Source organism: Falco rusticolus, chromosome W, assembly GCF_015220075.1.
Source record: "Falco rusticolus isolate bFalRus1 chromosome W, bFalRus1.pri, whole genome shotgun sequence".
Lineage (NCBI taxonomy): Eukaryota > Metazoa > Chordata > Aves > Falconiformes > Falconidae > Falco > Falco rusticolus.
The window spans coordinates 21,864,076-21,882,299 of NC_051209.1; the positions used below are offsets into that span (position 1 = coordinate 21,864,076).

The following is an 18,224-nucleotide window of genomic DNA, read 5'->3' on the forward strand; positions in this document are numbered from 1 at the left end:
TCCCCCCTTCCCCTAAAAATTCCTTAATAAGTTTTGCATAGTCCCACGGGACCCCCTCAAAAATCCCATCAATCAGTGATTGAAAACTTCTTTTGGTCTTTGGCATCCACTCTGTTATCCCTTGTCTATCAGGTTTGTGTGTCTGTATGATCTTTATCACTTCCCCCTTTACTTATTAACTTCTTTTGCATTGAAAAGGCCCTTGTTTGGATAACCTTAATAAAACAGATGCTCTCATGTTCCACATACCCTTACACCCCATCCCCCATATTGAAAAGCAAACATGATCTAATGGTGGATAAGCAGGATCTTACTAAGAGAAAGTTAATGTCCTTTTTCAGATGAGAAAAAAACTATCTCATTTTAATGACTTCTCCTTCCACATGTCAAACTATATTACTTACTAGTAAGCGATTATTTTTGGGTGCAGTATCCTCACAAGACCAGATTATTAAAGTTGGAGATTACTGGAAGTTAGGTTATAGCACAGATTCCCTCCTAACCCTATGAGCAACCTGTCAGAGACCCATTAAATCAGTTCCTATTTATGCATTCAGACTGTAGGACTGTAGCAAAAGAGATATAAGGCAAGTGAAATCAACCTGTGGAGGACTTCTTCAGAGGACTTCTAGCACTCTTAAGGAACCTACTTTTTAATCAACAAAAATTGTCATTGCAAACTCTATAATAAAGAAAAAAGTAACCATAGCACTGTCTTTGCTAAGGCATGTGCTCCCATATCAGTTAAATATCACTAGTGATCTTCTAAGGTCTCTTATGCAGAATATATACATGCAATAAGATAAGTGTCTCAGCTGAAATGCAAATACAGACACAAGCAGCTCACTTTTTGCACTTGTCAACACAAGAGTGCCCAGGCCATCTTGGCACAGTGTGGTGAGTGCTCTGTGCCATCCACCTTTAGGGGCCTCTCCGAGGAGCCTAGACCCCTTTCATTTCCCTGCAGAGCTGAAGTCCACCAGAGCTCAGAGACTGCCTGGGGACAGGATGTTGCCTCTCCGGGACACCAATCCCACAAGGGCCCCCTCAGAACAACGCGAGTACCCCCACAGTAGCAGGGCTTGCCCGGAACGGCAGACAAACCTATCCCCAAGCCAGAAAAAAAGAAACGGCATATGCTCAAGGAAAGGGTTTCCCAGTAAATCGAGAAAAAGACAGATTCACCCGCCGAACGAACGAACGAACGAACAGACAATACCACATCCCGAGCCACCACCTCCCCTTTCCCTAAATACCAAAAGGAGAGCGGTAAGTAGCCCTCTCTCTGGGGAGTATTGCAATAACTTAATTGCTAGTTTTAGCCCCGCCCTCGTTAGCGTGACGTAGTAGCAGTGACGGAGGCGGAACCAGCGGGCAGATTTTGGTAGGTCGTAGTGACGCATCCGCACCGCAGTCTGGCTTGAGACGGGGTGAAAAGGCGACGAGTATCACTTTGGCTACTGATTTAGCCTATAAGTTACCTTGGTGGCTGTAGGATTACTGTGCTCCACTATGTTCAACGTGGAAAGTCTACAACGGGCCGAGCTTGGAGAGAGCCTCCTTACATGGGTGAGTGCCTGGGCCCAAGTAGGCCACCCAGCCTGGAGCAAGGTAGTCTGGCTGGAGGCATCCGTTGCGGTGCGCGTCTGTCCGCCCTATCCGGTCTTCCTCTCCGTAGCTCTATGGGTGGGCTCGGGGTCTCTGTCCATCACCGCAGTCCCTGCGTCCCAGGACACACCCTCGCTCTCGGATGGATTTGAGTCCTTCTGGGGTTGGCGGAGTCCCGGTGGACCTGCCCCACCTGACCAAAGCCCGGGGGCGGGATGGGGGGTCGTAACCTCCGTACGTAGAGGTATCCATAGCCTTAACTCTTCTTTTGCCGGGAAAAACAAAGGAGCTTGCTCCCCGCGCGCGCCTGCACAGGAGTAAACAGGTTTCAATGTGTCGGAGAGTCTGGTGTGTATTTCCTTCCTGTCGCGTGCCTGGACTTGGTGGGCAAGTTGTTATCCATTGCTTTGATTGTGTTTCCCCGGCTTCTCATGTTTTGTGCCTGTCCTGTTCGTGGCCGCGAAGTTCTTGTGATGTGTTTCCTAACCGTTGTCTGCGTTTGACCTGGACTACATGCATCAGTAGCTTCATGGTGTGTTTTTACTCACAGAACAGCTAGAACTTATTGGACATTGAACCTGCTTTTGCAGCTACTCTGCATTTTGAGACATGGAACATACCTGTGTAACTGTAACATAATTGTGAAACTGCCATTTCATTAGCAGTTGACTTATTGGTGTAGCTGTCTAGAATCATTGGCTTCCCAAACACACATTAAGAAAATTGCCAAGTAAATATCTACCGTATGAAATTGTGGAACGTTTCTGTTAATTCTCAACAATAACTCATTGGGCTTTTAGAAACTTATCCTGTAAAAGGTGGGAGATGGAGTAAGCTTTGAAGTTCATGAAAATTATTTGGGTTATGAAAATGATGATTTAGGTTTCTCTGTGAAAGTCAAAGTGGATAAGGAAAGGACATCCAATACCTGTTAAAAGGGAGTGGGTAGCTTGAAATGTACACAAGACTGAGTTTTATGGGAAGAGTTGTTTATATTATGCCAGCTGTACCAGGGTCTCTCTTTCCTTTGCATTCCTGCTAATTCTTGTGTCTTCACCAAGGTTGTTATTTGTCCTCCTTTTTGCTCTCTGGTGTTTTTTCCCTCTCCCCTGCAAATGTTGAAGAAGACATGGGAGTACTGGTGAGTTTCATGAGGAAGCATATGTGTGTATGAACACTGGGAAAGAAAAGCCAAGTGAAAGGCTTGTTTTAAGACTGGTACAAGGAAGGAAGGTCTACAAGGGGGTGATAGAAAGAGTTGCTATGTGTTGTTAGCATCCATGTGCTCCTGCTTTAGTTGTTTTAGGTATGCTTCCTACTTCCCCTACCGCCCCCCCCCAGTCCCAAATTGCTTCTTGGCTTGTTAACTTTTCAAATAATGTACAAATTAACTCTTGCTGTGCTTCCCGTCATCTGCATGCACCAATATCCTTGTGAGCTATTGTAATTACTGATTTTTCTCTTGTATTGTAGTGGTCTGTTAAGAATGAACTGATCTGTTGATCCTACTTCTTATCCAATTTTAGGTTTGATTAAAATATCTTTGTATTGTTAGAGCAAAGGTGCTATATGAAAGTCTGTGTCAATAATTCTTAAAGACATTTTAGGACTAGAAATAGTTTGACAGTTATTTAAAATATGCTGTTTGAATTTGGTTTTAAAATAATTTAAATAAAATTTCAGAAATGCTAAAACACATTTCATGACATTAAAGTATGTGTGGTAGTTTGACCTTGGCTGAATGCCAGGTGCCCACCAAAGCTGCTCTATCACTCCCCCTTCATCAACAGGACAAGGGAGAGAAAATATAATGAAAGGCTCAAGGTTGAGATAAGGACAAGGAGAGATCACTTACCAGTTACTGTCATGGGCAAAACAGACTCGAATTGGGGAAATTAATTTCATTTATTACCGTTCAAATCAGAGCAGGGTAATGAGAAATAAAACCAAACCTTAAAAACACCTTCCCCCCACCCGTCCCTTCTTCCCAGGCTCAACTTCACTCCTGAGTTCTATACCTCCTCCGCACCCCGAGCAGCCAAGGGGGACAGAGAATGGGAGTTGTGGTCAATTCATCACATGTTGTCTCTGCCACTCCTTCCTCAGGGGGAGGACTCCTCACACTCTTCCCCTGCTCCAGCATAGGATCCCTCCCACGGGAGAGTTCTCCACAAACTTCTCCAACGTAAGTCCTTCCCAAGGGCTACGGTACTTCAGGAACTGCTCCAGCATGGGTCCCCCGCAGGGCTATGAGTCCTGCCAGCAAACCTGCTCCAGTGTGGGCTCCTCTCTCCACGGGTCCACAGGTCTTGCCAGGACCCTGCTCCAGCATGGGCTTCCCACGGGGTCACAGCCTCCTTCAGGGCACATCTACCTGCTCCGGCGTGGGGTCTTCCATGGGCTGCAGGTGGATATCTGCTCCGCTGTGGACCTCCATAGACTGCAGGGGGACAGCCTGTCTCTCTATGGTCTTCACCAGGGGCTGCAGGGGAATCTCTTCTCCAGCACCTGGAGCACCTCCTCCCCCTCCTTCTTCACTGACCTTGGTGTCTGCATAGTTGTTGCTCTCACATATTCTCACTCCTCTCTCCAGCTGCAATTGCTGCTGTACAGTGGTTTTTTTTCCCTTCTTAAATATGTTGTCACAGAGGCTGATTAGCTCAGCCTTGGCTAGCAGCAGGTCTGTCTTGGAGCTGGCTAGTATTGGTTCTATTGGACATAGGGGAAGCTTCTGGCATCTTCTCACAGAAGACACCCCTGAACAACACCCATGCCCCAACCCCCCAAAACGTTGCCATGCAGACCTAGTACAATTTTCTGACTAGCTAGAGGACTAACAGAATGCATAGTTAGAGGTAAAGGCTTCTTTGGTGGAAAGGAGGCTTCTCTGTATGGCTAAATATTATATGAAACAATGCTCTATATGTATTCTAAAGGACTGTTGTCTTGCTCAACCTCTGTGTGTGCTCAGGTCCAGTAGAAGTTTGGATAGTGCTGATAAAAAATGAAGTAAAATAAAATAATGGTTCTTTTTTGTGGAGGGGATGAGGACCAATATATCTAGATGGATTTTGCTTGTGAACTGTTAGGAAAAACATTTTTTTCTTTTGTGTTTTTTTTTTTCCTTGCATGGCACTGAAAAGTATTGGAATCAACTAGTGGTTGTCCCTGCCATGTTTCAAATTTGAAGGTGAGGAAATCAGTTTGCTCAGTGATAAACTTTATTGTTACTTTTGAACCTTTTTTACAAATTTGAACTGTTAATAAAAATCACCTTGGGACAAGGAACAGGAGAGAACAGGAAAGTCTGAAATGTTAATTCTGCTTTATGGCATTGTCCATCTGTAGGAATTATATACTTGGACATGTGATCATTCTTAAACAATGTAAGTATTTACACTTCTTGATCATGAATTTGCATCTGTGAAGATGTATCCTTGTCTGTCTCTGTAGGAGTGGTCCATAGAGAGGGACCAAGCAGTATCCCTGAAGTTTAACATCCCATAGAACATTTATTTAAATATTCCAACTAATCTATGCCCTTTTACATTTTTTTTTCCTCATTCTTTGCATGCTGACCTAGCTTCTGGTTTTGATTAGCAGAAATATTAGTAAATATTTCTTAAATGGCATTAGAATTAGTCAACACAGTTGTGTTTCTTAGGTGAATGTGTGGGGTTTTTTTGCTATTTTAGCCATTTCAGTGTTTTTGTGTGAATGTGGCTTTGAAAATGGCTCAGTTCAATTAAAAAAAAAAAGAAAAAAAAGTGTGATTCAGAATTGGCTTTTGTTCTGGCCCTACCTGGATTTTAAAATTGTTTTGGCTGATCTGGTTTTACAGTTGATTGGCTGGGGTGCATCTCCCCTTAAATTGCAAAACATGAGACTAAAGATCTCTTTTGCAAGTTTCAAGTGATATGGGTAATATAAATAAATAAAACTTTTCTTTGTTTGGCTCTTCCCTCAAGTCCCATAATGATTCTTGGGAAACTGCTCATTTAGATGGCAAAAGAGCTGTTACAACTTGGAAAAGACTGGTCATCTGAGATCTATTGTGCTGGGAAAATTGTTCTTAAGAACTGGTTTAACTTCCTGGATTGCTTGTAAAAGCAATTCACATCCACAGTGAAGTATTTAACTGATTTGTCAATGTTTTGAGGAGATAAGGCTTTGCAAAGAGGTCTGAGAAACTGATCAACCTAAACTGTGTTGCTGGCATTGATATAGGTGACCTGAAATTGCTCCTCTGACAACCTGTGCTTTTCTTTTGATCTATGAGAATATCTCTCAAGTATCATATAGTAATCTCAGGCATGCAATATATTTGATATCTTTAAACCAGAGCAAGCCACTTTACCTATAAATGTTTTGGTTTCATTTTTTAATACTCCCCTTACTGTTTTGAGTTATGTTAAAGTTTATTATTTGGGTTCTGTTATAGTCTCAACCATTCTGTGATTCTATTAACATCTTCATTAATAATCTGGATGATGGGGCAGAGTGTACCCTCAGCAAGTTTGCTGATGGCACAAAAGTGGGAGGGGTGGCTGATATGCCAGAGGGTCATGCTGTCATCCAGAGGGACTTCAACAGGCTGGAGAAATGGGCTGACAAGAACGTCATACAATTCAACAATGGGAAGGGCAAAGTCCTGCACCTGGGGAGGAACAACCCCAGGCACCCAGTACATGCTGGGCACCACCCAGCTGGAAAGCAGCTTGGCAGAAAAGGACCTGGGGGTCCTGGTGGACAACAGATTGAACACAGAATCATAGAACAGCCCAGGCTGGAAGGGGCTTGAAATATAATCTGGTCCAACCTTTCATGGAAAAGGGAGCCTAGATTAGATTACCTAGCACCCTGTCCAGTTCCATCTTGAAAACTTGCAGTGATGGGGACTCTACCATGTCACTGAGGAGGTTGCTCCAGTGACTGTTCAGACTGTAAAAAATTTTTTTCTTGTATCAAGGTGAAACCTCTCCTAGTGCAACTTGTGCAACTTGTACCCATTGCCCCTTGTCTTCTCCATGTGGCTCCCTGTAAAGAGAGAGCCTCTGTCTTCTTTGTGGCCACTCTTTTAGTATTGAAATACTGTGATGAGGTCCTACCTGAGCCTCCTCTTAACTCCTTCAGTCTTTCCTCATAGGACAGGTTCTCCAGCCATTTGACCATCTTTGTGGCCTTCCTTTAGACCCTCTCCAGTCTGCCCACATCTGTCTTGAATTGTGGGGACTAGAACTGGACACAGTACTCCAGGTGCAGCCTGAAAATTGGTGAGTGGGATAATCACATCTCTGTCTCTGATAGCAATGCCCCTGCAGATGCAGCCCAGGATCCAATTTGCCTTTGTTGCTGCAGCAGCGCACTGCTGACTTATGTTCAGCTTGTTGTCCACCAGGACCGCCAGGTCTCTTTCAGCAAGGCAGCTCCTCAGCCACAGAGCCTAGCCTGTACTTGGCTCTTTGGTTATGTCATCTGAGGTGCAGGACTTTGCACTTGTCTCTGTTAAACTTCATACTGTTCTTGCTAGCCCACCCTTCCAGGTCTCTCTGTGAAATTGCTCTCCCTTAGAATCATAGAATCATTTAGGTTGGAAAAGACCTTTAAGATCATCAAGTCCAAACGTTAACCCAGGACTGCCAAGTCTGAGGAGATTGAGACACGGACTCCTGAATCTGACCAGAAGACCCTTTATTAGTCCAAAACCCATGCTTATATATCCTTGTTTGTTATTCACGCGCAACGTACTAAATTATCATTGGTTAATCAATACTGTTCACACACTTCTTGGCTACATGTAATTGGTTAATTACTAAGCTACAAACACACTGAACTTCTTGCATTTTTTTTTCTCTCTTCTTTCTTATCTCTGTGAGTTTCATGTTCTCAGCCAGCTGCCGAGATGGCATTGCGCATCTGCTTCAGCCTCACTTCATATCCCGTTTTTCTTCCAGGCATTCAGCCAACCTTATTTTACTTTCTTTCTTCTTTAGCCTTCAAGGTCCTTCACAGGCATTGCAGCCTCCAGCACCTGCCACAAAGCTCTCTACACAAGTCCACCACTAAACCATGTTCCTAAGCACCACACCTATGCTAAAACATGAGCCAATGACGTGCCCTTGCCACAAAGAGGGCAAAGGTATCCTGGGCTGCATTAGGAGCATTGTCAGCGGGTCGAGGGAGGTGTCCCTTCCCCTCTACTTTGCCCTGGTGCGGCCGCATCTGGAGTCCTGTGTCCAGTTCTGGGCTCCCCAGTACAAGAGAGACATGGAGCTACTTGAGAGTCCAATGAGGGGCCACGAAGATGATTAAGGGACTGGAGCATCTCTCCTATGAGGAAAGGTGGAAATTGCTAGGATTGTTTATTCTAGAGAAGAGAAGGTTCAGGGGGGATCTTATTGATTTATATAAATACCTGAAGGGAGGGTGCATAAAGGATAGAGCCAGGATCTTTTCAGTGGTGCCCAGTGACAAAGACAATAGGCAATGGGCACAAATGGAAAAACAGGAGGTTCCGTCTGAACATCAGGAAACACTTTTTTGTATTGTGGGGACGACTGTGCACTGGAAGGGGTTGCCCAGGGAGGTTGTGTAGTCTCCCTCCTTGGAGATATTCAGAAGTCATCTAGGCAGCCAGCCCTAGGTGGCCCTGCTTGAGCAGGGGGTGTTGGATAAGATGACCTCCAGAGGTCCAACCAATCTCAGTGATTCTATTATGGCATTGCTCAATTTCATTTATCTCTTGGATTTAGAGCATTTTTGTATATGTTCCTGAATATTTTTTTCAGGGTTTTAAACACCTGAGAGAGCTTTTGTTTCCTGATTTTTCAGCAGATTTGCCATGATGGTTCTTGAGGCAGCTAGGGTAGCAGCAACTGGAATGAAACTGAGCAAGGGACTTGAACCCAACTACTAGCATATCAGAATTGATTGTTTTAAGCCTTAGCAGCGTTTGCATCCCATTGTCATTGCAGAATTAGTATCCTACCAAACAAAATTTCACAATACCAGGTCTTCTTGATCACAATCTTAATAATTATAATTATACTAATATAAGGACTTCTCGATTACAATCTAATAATTATACTAAAGTTATACATTAAACTTCTGGTACTACTGGTATCAACTCCTCCCTTTTCTTTTGAGGTTATTTTCTATGATTATAGCCTCATTTCTAAATAATCATTTTATTATATTGTCGTGGGTTGCGAGTGGCGGGGAATAACATGCAGACGACTCAGTATGAGTGATAAAGCATGATTCAATTTATTAGCCCAAATAGCTCTTATTTATACAGTGTATCTAATTATGCATACTCAGCAGTCTATGATTGGCTAGAATCACTACCTATTCATTTACATGGTCCTCCTACTTGCGGTTAGCTAGCTTAAGCAACTTCTTTATCTTTACTGCACATACCTCCCTAGAGTTGCCCGTGAAGCCTGCCAAGGTCGCGGTGTCCCTGCAACTCCGCAGCCATCAGCACAGCTGGCAACCTCAGCTGAGGCCTAGTCTTGATAGCACACCGGTTAGATTTGGCTCTGCTCGTACAAATGCTCTAATGATCTGTGACCCTTCTCATCCAGCCATTCTTCAACAATTCCCCCTTTTTCTTTTTGTATGAGCAGGGCCTGATTCACAACACGATCTAAGCTTTTAAGCATACATGACAATAAGCAAGAAAATAATAATAATAATAATACTATGATTACAATCATGATAAGCATAGCGCTTTGCAAAAGGCTCTTTATCCATCCTGACAAACCAAACCAATTTGTAAAACCTTCAAGACCAAAGAATCCCTTGTCTTGCTGGATTTTATCAGCATGGTTGATTAATTCTTTTATTTTTCTGTGGATGGAATTAGAACGATCTTCTAAATCCATACAACTGAGCCCTTCAAATTCTTCACACCCGTGCCCGTGGGCTAAAAGCAAAAAATCTATTGCCATGCGATTTTGTAAGACAGCATGCTGAGTCTGAGCTAAATCATCTGCTAGTTCTCCTAAAACTCTATTAGTCAAATTTGCTTGTTTAGTTACCCAACAAGACAGTTCTTTTAGGTTAGAATGTGCTTTACCAGCAACCAAGCCTGGAAGAAATATTGAAGCAGCAATAAATTCCCCATAATTCCATAATTTTACGTTATCATCACAGTCCTTTTTTAATTGGACCGTTGTATCTCTTTTCCAGTGTGTGGGATGAGTTTTATTGGGGTGATGCTAGATGGGGTAGTGCTAGACTTAAACGACCAATTGTACATGGGCCACCAATAGGTCGGAAAGGAATTCCATTCCATGCACTATTACCACAAATAAGAAACAATCTGGTTGGCAATTTCCTTGGGAAGGTGGTAGCAGGTGTTAGACCCTGATAGGTTTTTGTGTCCTTTTTCTTGCTTGCTATTTGCTGTTGCTGTAGGTGCCCGTATGCTGCGGTTCTAAGTTCCTGTTCCACACACCCTGTTTACATACCTGAAAATTTGTGGCTGTCTTAAAGGTACACGGCTAAGTCTTTGAAGTCAACTAACTTGTCTGCAGACCCGCTGCAGACCCCAACAGTGGGTTACAAAGAGGTACACATTGACTCAAGCAACAAGAAATGAAAATTATGATTACAATTAAAAAATTAAAAGGACTAATTGTTTAAGCCATCCTAAGTTAGGGAGCCAGGATGTTAACCATGAAAAATCCAACCCTTCTCTCTCTGCAAATCCTTTGGCTAAGTCCTTTAGTTGTTGAATCTTTTTCTCCACTAATTGTGAATTATCTGATAAATTAAAACAACACATTCCCTTAAATTCCTCATATCCATGATTGTGTATAAGTAATGAATAATCTATTGCTGCTTGATTTTCTAGTGTTGCTTCCCTAACCTGAGTAATTTCAGATCCTAAGGCTGTTAAAGCCTGTGATGTGTAATTTATATCTTTCACTAAAGCATGTGCAATTCTTTTTAAATGTGTGGTAATTCATAGCTACTCTGACTCCAGGCTCTAGAAATGCCGCTGAGGTCATTTCAGTACTACTAAATAGGGTCACTTGTGAATCGCATTCCTCTGATATAAGGTGAGTGGCCCTTTTCCCTTTGGGTTTAGATTCTAGGGGTTTTCTTTCTATCAGTAGAGGTGCTAGCCTTCCCTATAGCACAAGGGCCTCCTGTTATATTAGCTGGATCATACGTATATGCCAGTTTTCCACATAATAATCATCCCAGAGGTAGCTTAGTATGAGCCCAGGCATAACTCACTTTTTCAATTTGATTACTTAGCAAAGGGGGTTGGAGGTAAGTATAGTTCTCACACTTTTGACTACAGTTCTCAAATGTGGCACATCAATCAGCTGGAAGACAACCTCACACTTTAACTTTTATCATTACTCTTTCCTTAAATTTAGTTGGTTTTCCCATATCATATATATTTCCGTATGTCAGTTTTAAGTCATGAAAGTCTTTAAGCATGGAATATTTTTTCAGAATATCAAATGGTGTGGATATTCTTATTAGACAGGAATTATACATCTCACCTACTGAATTACCTGACCCCATGCAGAAAGAAGAAGTATTGGATATCTCTCTGGCCAACAGCTCCCAAATATTTCTATTATGATCCTACTGTGGGAATAAATCTTGAGGATTATTAAAGTTTAAAAGGATTGTAAAGATGCTTACAAAGATTAACACATTCATTTTGCTATTAATCTAAGACACTGTTACCTTATTTATTATTCTGAGTTTCCTTAGTGAATTTTATTTTCAGTGCTGGTTGTTGCTGTACTGTCCATGAGGTTGGAACCTTCTTTATTCTTGAATAATGGATCCACGGTCCTCTAACCCCAAATTTTCACTGCTGTGTAGGTGGTTAAAAGAACTTGAAAAGGTCCCTTCCACTTTCCAGTCAGAGGTTCTGCATTCCATTATTTGATATAAATCCAGTCTCCTGGTTGGAAGGGATGTGCAGGGGTATCTAATTCAAGAGACCCATTGGTTACTACAAACCTCTGTAGTTCTTGTAAAGTTTTCCCTAAAGAAATAAGATTAGCTTTAAGGTCCAAATCTCCAATTATATATGTGGAACATGGAACGTGTGGAACCTGATAGGGTCACCCATACACTAATTCATATGGGCTTAATTTACCTTTTCATTTGGGTTGAATTCTAATTCTTAATAATACCAAAGGCAACACCCATACCCAGGTCATTGATGTCTCCTGACAAATTTTGGCAAATTGCTGTTTGAGTGTATAATTCATCCGTTTCACCTTACCACTGGATTGTGGTTTATATAAGATGTGACAATCCCAGGTTATGGATAGAGTCTTACTCAATTGTTTTATAATTCTAGCAGTAAAATGCGGTCCATTGTCAGATGATATACCTAAAGGAATTCCAAATCAGGGAATTATCTCTTTCAATAAAATTTTAGTCACTTCTCTCACCTTGTTGGTGCGACAGGGAAAGGCTTCAGGCCACCCAGAAAAGGTATCGACTAGTACCAGAATATATCTATATCCTTCTTTTCTGGGTAACTCATTAAAACCTATTTGCCAATAGTCCCCAGGTGAATTTTCTTTTTGTCACTCCAAGAACCAATCTATTGTTAATATTTGGATTGTTCCTGAGACAAATTTCACACCTTCCTGTGACAGACCGAACAATTTCAGTCATTGCTCTACTCATAACTGTCTTTTGTAAATGTTTGACTAAATTCTCTGTTCCCCAATGTGACTTATGTTCCTTCTGGGCTCTTTTGTCAGTGCCGGTGGAATTATTATTTGGCCTGTGGGCATGACTGTCCATCCTCTCTTTCCTTCTTTAGCTTGTAATTTTTTAATTAGCTTAATATCCTTTTCATCATATTTTGGTGATCTGTCAGGCAAGACTATTTCTTTTTCAGGAACTAGGGTCGAGATACCTTTTTCTTCTGACTCTTTTGCAGCTTTATCCACTAGTTTATTACCCAATTCTGGAACAGTTTTACCTGTTTGATGTGATTTGCAGTGCATTACTGCAACTTCTGTTGGTTTCTGGATACTCTCCAATAGTTCTTGTATTTGTGTGGCATGTTTGATTGTAGTCCCTTGTGATAACAACAGTCCTCTTTCTTTCCAAATGGCTCCATGAGCATTGGCTATTACAAAGGTGTATTTCAAATCAGTCCATCTATTAACCTGTTTTCCTTTGCTCAAGTCCAAGGCTTGTGTAAGAGTTATTAATTCAGCTTTCTGCATAAATATATTTGAAGATAATGCCTGAGATTCAATTACCTTGTCAATGATTGTCACGGCATATCCAGACATCTGCTTTCTGTCCTGGACAAAATTGCTGCCATCCATGTATAGTTCCCAGTCTGGGTTCTCCAAGGGAGTGTCCTTGAGGTCAGGCCTGCTAGAATAAACTTCTTCAATCATTTGTAAGCAGTCATGCTCAGGTGTTCCTTCTACTTGTTCAGCAGAAAGAAACACAGCAGGATTGACAACTGTTGTGGTTTTAAGTTGTATATCATCATGTTCCAACAATGCTACTTGATACTTCAGCATACGACTAGGAGATAACCAGTGGTTTCCTTTTTGCTCCAAAACAGTAGCTACCATGTGTGGAACATATACAGTCATTTTCTTTCCCATAGTGAATTTGAGGGCTTCTTCAATCAATAATACTGTTGTTGCTACTGCTCTTAAACAGCCCAGCCATCCCTGGCTTACATTATCTAATTGTTTGGAGAAATAAGCAACTGCTCTTCACTGAAGTCCGAGATATTGTGTCAGTACCCCAAGAGCTACTCCACTCGTGTAAAAAGTTCAAAGAAATTTATAAGATAGGGCAGTCCCAGGGCAGGAGCTTTCATCAAAGATTGTTTCAATTGTCTGAATGCAGCCCTGCTTTCCTCAGTCCAATTTAAATATCCATTCTAAGAGGTTTTGAGTAACTCATATAGAGGCTTTACCAATAGTCCATAATTCATGATCCATGAATGACACCATCCTGTCATTCCCAAAAAGGCTTACATCTCCTTTATGATATTTGGTTCAGGGAGACAGCAAATAGCTTCTTTTCTTTCAGATCCTAATTGTCTCTGACCTTTTAAAATTTCGAATCCCAAATAAATAACTGCGGCGAATGAAGAGACGGGACGCAGCTTGATGCAAGCAAGTGTCCATTTATTAGTGATTTTCTTACAATTATATATGTTTCTACCTTCTACATATTACACACTGATTGGTTAAATCTTAAGCGTAAAAAACACTGATTGGTTAATATTTAAGGCACACCGTTAGAACAATAGATACTTACTAGTTTATCTTGACCTAGCAATAATTTCTATTCCAAGGTTAGGGAGTTTCTTTCTACGCGGCTTTCTTAATTACATATTGGCGCCATCCATTCCCTTATCTGACTACTCGTTTCTCTGTCCGTCTGGTTGCCTCCTCAACTGTGATGGCTCAGGGGTCTGCTGTTAGCTTGTTCCTTTGCTCCCAGGGCTTGTGCCCTACAAGTTCTAACAAGTCTCTATTCATCAGGCTATCAGTACTTGGACTCTTGTCCTTGAGGCCTTGTCCTACATCCCCCCCTTCCTGTTGCACAAAAAGAACCCCTGAAATCGAACAAAACCAAGGCACAAGTAATAGAACAAATAAAAAACCAACTAAGACATATTATCAATGTCAAAATAACCCACTGTCTTTGTTCCGTACAATTTTACAATTTCCCCTTTTTGTTTTTGAACAGCTAGTACCAGGTTTGCCATGTTCTGCAGGGCCCTTGCAAACATGACAGCAACCAAGGTAATAGCAAACAAACAATACTGCCAATTGAGTGAATGGATGCCAAAAAAGGCTGAAATTTTCTCAGATTTTGATAACATGTTGCTGCAATGGGGCGCCTAAAATCCACGCAGCACATACCATCAAAATCCTCACAGCCATGTCCTTGAACCAACAACAAAAAGCAGTGGCAATTTTGACTCACATTCTGAACTGCCTACCAAACAAGGTGATTTAACTCTTTAATGCTTTCTCTGCTGTTACTCTGGATAAGAGAAGAACCGCTGCGACACGTTCCCATCATAGCCTCCTACTACATTAGCATCTACATAAAGACAATTATCGACATTCAAAGTGTAAACAATATCAGCTTCTTTTGGATTAACATTATACATAGGTGGAAGGGCACACCAAACAAGAACTGGTTCAGTCAAAAAGTTTGAAACATAGCATGCCTTCTCTGAACATACCTCTGGGGTCATTCCCTTCATTCCTTCTCTTTTTTATGCAAAGAGAAACACTTTTACCATAACAGAGAAGCCCCTATTTACATCTGAGCCCGGACACAAACCGCAGCTGTATGCTCCACCAGGCTCAGGGCAGAAATCGTTCATGCAGTTACATAGCTATATATCACTACAAGTATGCAGATACCTATTAAACACTAGATAACCATGTTTATCTTTCCTACTCTCCTTCACAATACCTAGCTGTTCTCTCATCTCTTGTTAGGTCAAATATTCTCCAGCTTCCTCTTCTATATCTCTCTTCAGACATTCTCTATCCTCCTCTTTTTTGCTTGTTAATTGCGAGGAGGCAATGGTTGTGTGTAGCTGGGTGACCATGACCTGCTTTAAGTTACAATCAACTAAACACTGAATACAGAAGAAAAAAGCATGGGAGACATAAGGCAAACATCAATAAGGTGGTTAAAGATAATTATAATAAATCCTGTAATACTTTTGAGTCATGGCCCAAAGTTTCCCAGCCGTGAGAAGAGACCAAAGGCATCCTGCCCCAGGCTCTGCTGCAGATCTTTGTTTTAAGGCTTTTGAGTTTTGTATAGTTTTGTAAATTAATTCACAGTGGTCACTCAGATTCACGTAACACATCCTATCAAAGTCTTCACACTTGTGTCCCTGTGCTAATAATAAAAATCAATAGCAACTCGGTTCTGTAGCAACATATGATGGACAGAATCAACATCTGTTAATAAGCCAGAAAAAAAAATATAGTATTTGTAGTATTACTTTGTTTAGCAAGCTAGCAGCCTAATTTACTAAGCAAGTTAAGAGCGTGTACTATTCTTACAGAAGAGACTAGAGAAGCAAAAATGTGTTATGCTGCATTCCAGAACTCAGCCTGAGAATTACAGTCTGCTGTGAGTTCTGCGTTACAATCATTTGACACATGTTGGGGTTGCGATTGTGAAAGTTGCCCGTTTACAATTTTCATTGACATTATCACAGCTAGTTGTTTTAAAAGCAACCCTTGAGCTTCCTGATGTTCGACTTGTTGCAAAATATTCTGAAGCCAATCAATCAAGTTAGTATTAAAGTTAGTGACTCTCTAGGACCCTGCAAGACTGTGGCAAGACTCCCATATCCTGACTGCCTTAATAGCCATCTCCTTCATTTGCAAACAGTTGTCCCTGGGATACCTTGCCTGAGTCACAGAATCGGCACAGTTAATTGCTCCAGCCAACTGCTCATAGTTAACAGCGATTCCCCGATTAAGGTTTTCAGTCAAGGCCACTACACATAGCTCACAAAAATCAAATAACCACATCATAGACTGTATCAGTTAGTACCATACAAAGCAATAACTTCCAATCGTGCAGTGTGAGTGTATAAGGCTCTGCCATCACTTCAAGAAGGGACATAGCAAATGTATTATGAATCCTCCCTTCCCGCACTGCTTTGCTTAACTCTTTAACAGCCTCGGATTGCACAGGCTGCCACTCTGCAGGTTGATTTGTCTGACAAAATACTGAACATGCCATAGCGACTCCCAAAACCCATCACTTAAGTGTTTCCCACTTGCATTCCTGCCACCAATCCCTCAGACCCCCTTTCACCCTCCCCAAAAATACAATCGATGCATCAGGAGAGACAAGGGGGTGGGGGAAAGGTCTAGCTCCTTTTCCAGATCTATAGGACCTGGATCAAAAGGTTTATCAGTGTCAATAAAATCATTGTCTGAGTTGTCCTGTTCCCGTGCTTGGTCCTGTGTTGTGAGGGTCGCTGCAGTCAGTGACAGAAGCTTTGGGGGCAGAGGAGGTGTGGACGGAATCGCCATCGCTGACAGTGTCTTGAGAAGAGTCGCGCTGTCGGTGGAATTTACAGCTTCCTCTGGTTTAGCACCGTTAGTAGAATTAGTCCACACTTGGCAAAGAGTAGTCAGAATTTGCCACCAAGGTGCTAAATGCATTCCCGACACAGAGTTCCCCTCTGCGGCAGCATCATACAATTGTCTGCTGACCGCTTTAATTTCTTTCAAAGTCTCTAAAGTTTCTTGACTGCTCGCCTGTCTCAATGAGTACAGGTTTCTAAAGCTTCTTAAAATTTCTTCAAATATTTAAAATCTCTAAGGTTTCTTGGTTGCTCACCTGTCTCGATGCATACAGGCGTTATCCTTGGGGTTTAGGTTGTCCGCCTGGTCCAGACAGCAAGACGATCATTCAGCCAAGCCGTCTCCTCCGGAACGCAGCCCTCTTCCACGAGCTGTCTTTTTTCCGTCCTTATTCTTCCAAGGCTTCGGAACACCACCATAGGGGTCACCATTTGAGGAGACAGAGGCACGGACTCCCTGATCTGACTAGATATATACGTCTCTTTCTGGGGACGAAGCCTGATTCCCCGTTACAGATTTCCCACAGCTCACCTCTCAACTCCGGAGGGATTTCAGGCCGGCTCCTGCTTCCTTTCAGCAGATCATTCAAAGTTCTGTGGGATTCGCTGCATGTCGCTCAGATAGGCGATTCGAGAGCCCTTCACGTTAGATCCTTAAACGGATCACGTCGGGGTCACCAATTTGCGGCGAATGAAGAGACGGGACGCAGCTTGATGCAAGCAAGTGTCCATTTATTAGTGATTTTCTTACAATTATATATGTTTCTACCTTCTACATATTACACACTGATTGGTTAAATCTTAAGCGTAAAAAACACTGATTGGTTAATATTTAAGGCACACCGTTAGAACAATAGATACTTACTAGTTTATCTTGACCTAGCAATAATTTCTATTCCAAGGTTAGGGAGTTTCTTTCTACGCGGCTTTCTTGATTACATATTGGCGCCATCTGTTCCCTTATCTGACTACTTGTTTCTCTGTCCGTCTGGTTGCCTCCTCAACTGTGATGGCTCAGGGGTCTGCTGTTAGCTTGTTCCTTTGCTCCCAGGGCTTGTGCCCTACAAGTTCTAACAAGTCTCTATTCGTCAGGCTATCAGTACTTGGACTCTTGTCCTTGAGGCCTTGTCCTACAAATAACTGATTCTTGAACAATTTGAGCCTTTTCTTTTGCCACTTGGTATCCACTAATTCCCAAGAAATTCAGAAGGCTTATGGTCAAATCAGTACATTGCTTCTTAGTTTCTGCTGCAATTAAAATATCATCTACATATTGCAACGCAATGCCTTAATTATTTTATTTTCTCCAAGTTTCCAATTCTTTTGCTAGTTGGTTTCCAAAAATAGTGGGGCTATTTTTAAAGCCCTGAGGCAGAACTGTCCAGGTATATTGTGTTTTCCTTTCTGTTTCAGGTTTTTCCCATTAAAATGCAAAAAGCTCTTGATTTTCAGCATCAAGAGGAATGCAGAAAAAGGCATCTTTTAAATCCAACACCATAAACCA

The 18,224-nt window shown here is 42.0% G+C and overlaps 1 protein-coding gene across 4 annotated transcripts in view; it reads left to right on the forward strand.

Moving 5' to 3' along the window:
• Nucleotides 1-1,360: 1,360 nt before the first annotated feature.
• Nucleotides 1,361-18,224, forward strand: part of LOC119140662 (protein Hook homolog 3-like) — a 155,192-nt gene continuing 138,328 nt past the window's right edge. For all 4 annotated transcript variants that reach the window (XR_005101673.1, XM_037372184.1, XM_037372185.1 and 1 more), the window contains exon 1: nucleotides 1,361-1,569. Coding sequence is in view for 3 of the 4 variants with exons in the window: in XM_037372184.1 (XP_037228081.1) it covers nucleotides 1,513-1,569 (57 nt within the window). In the remaining variant the exon portion in view is untranslated. The remainder of the gene's footprint in view (nucleotides 1,570-18,224) is intronic.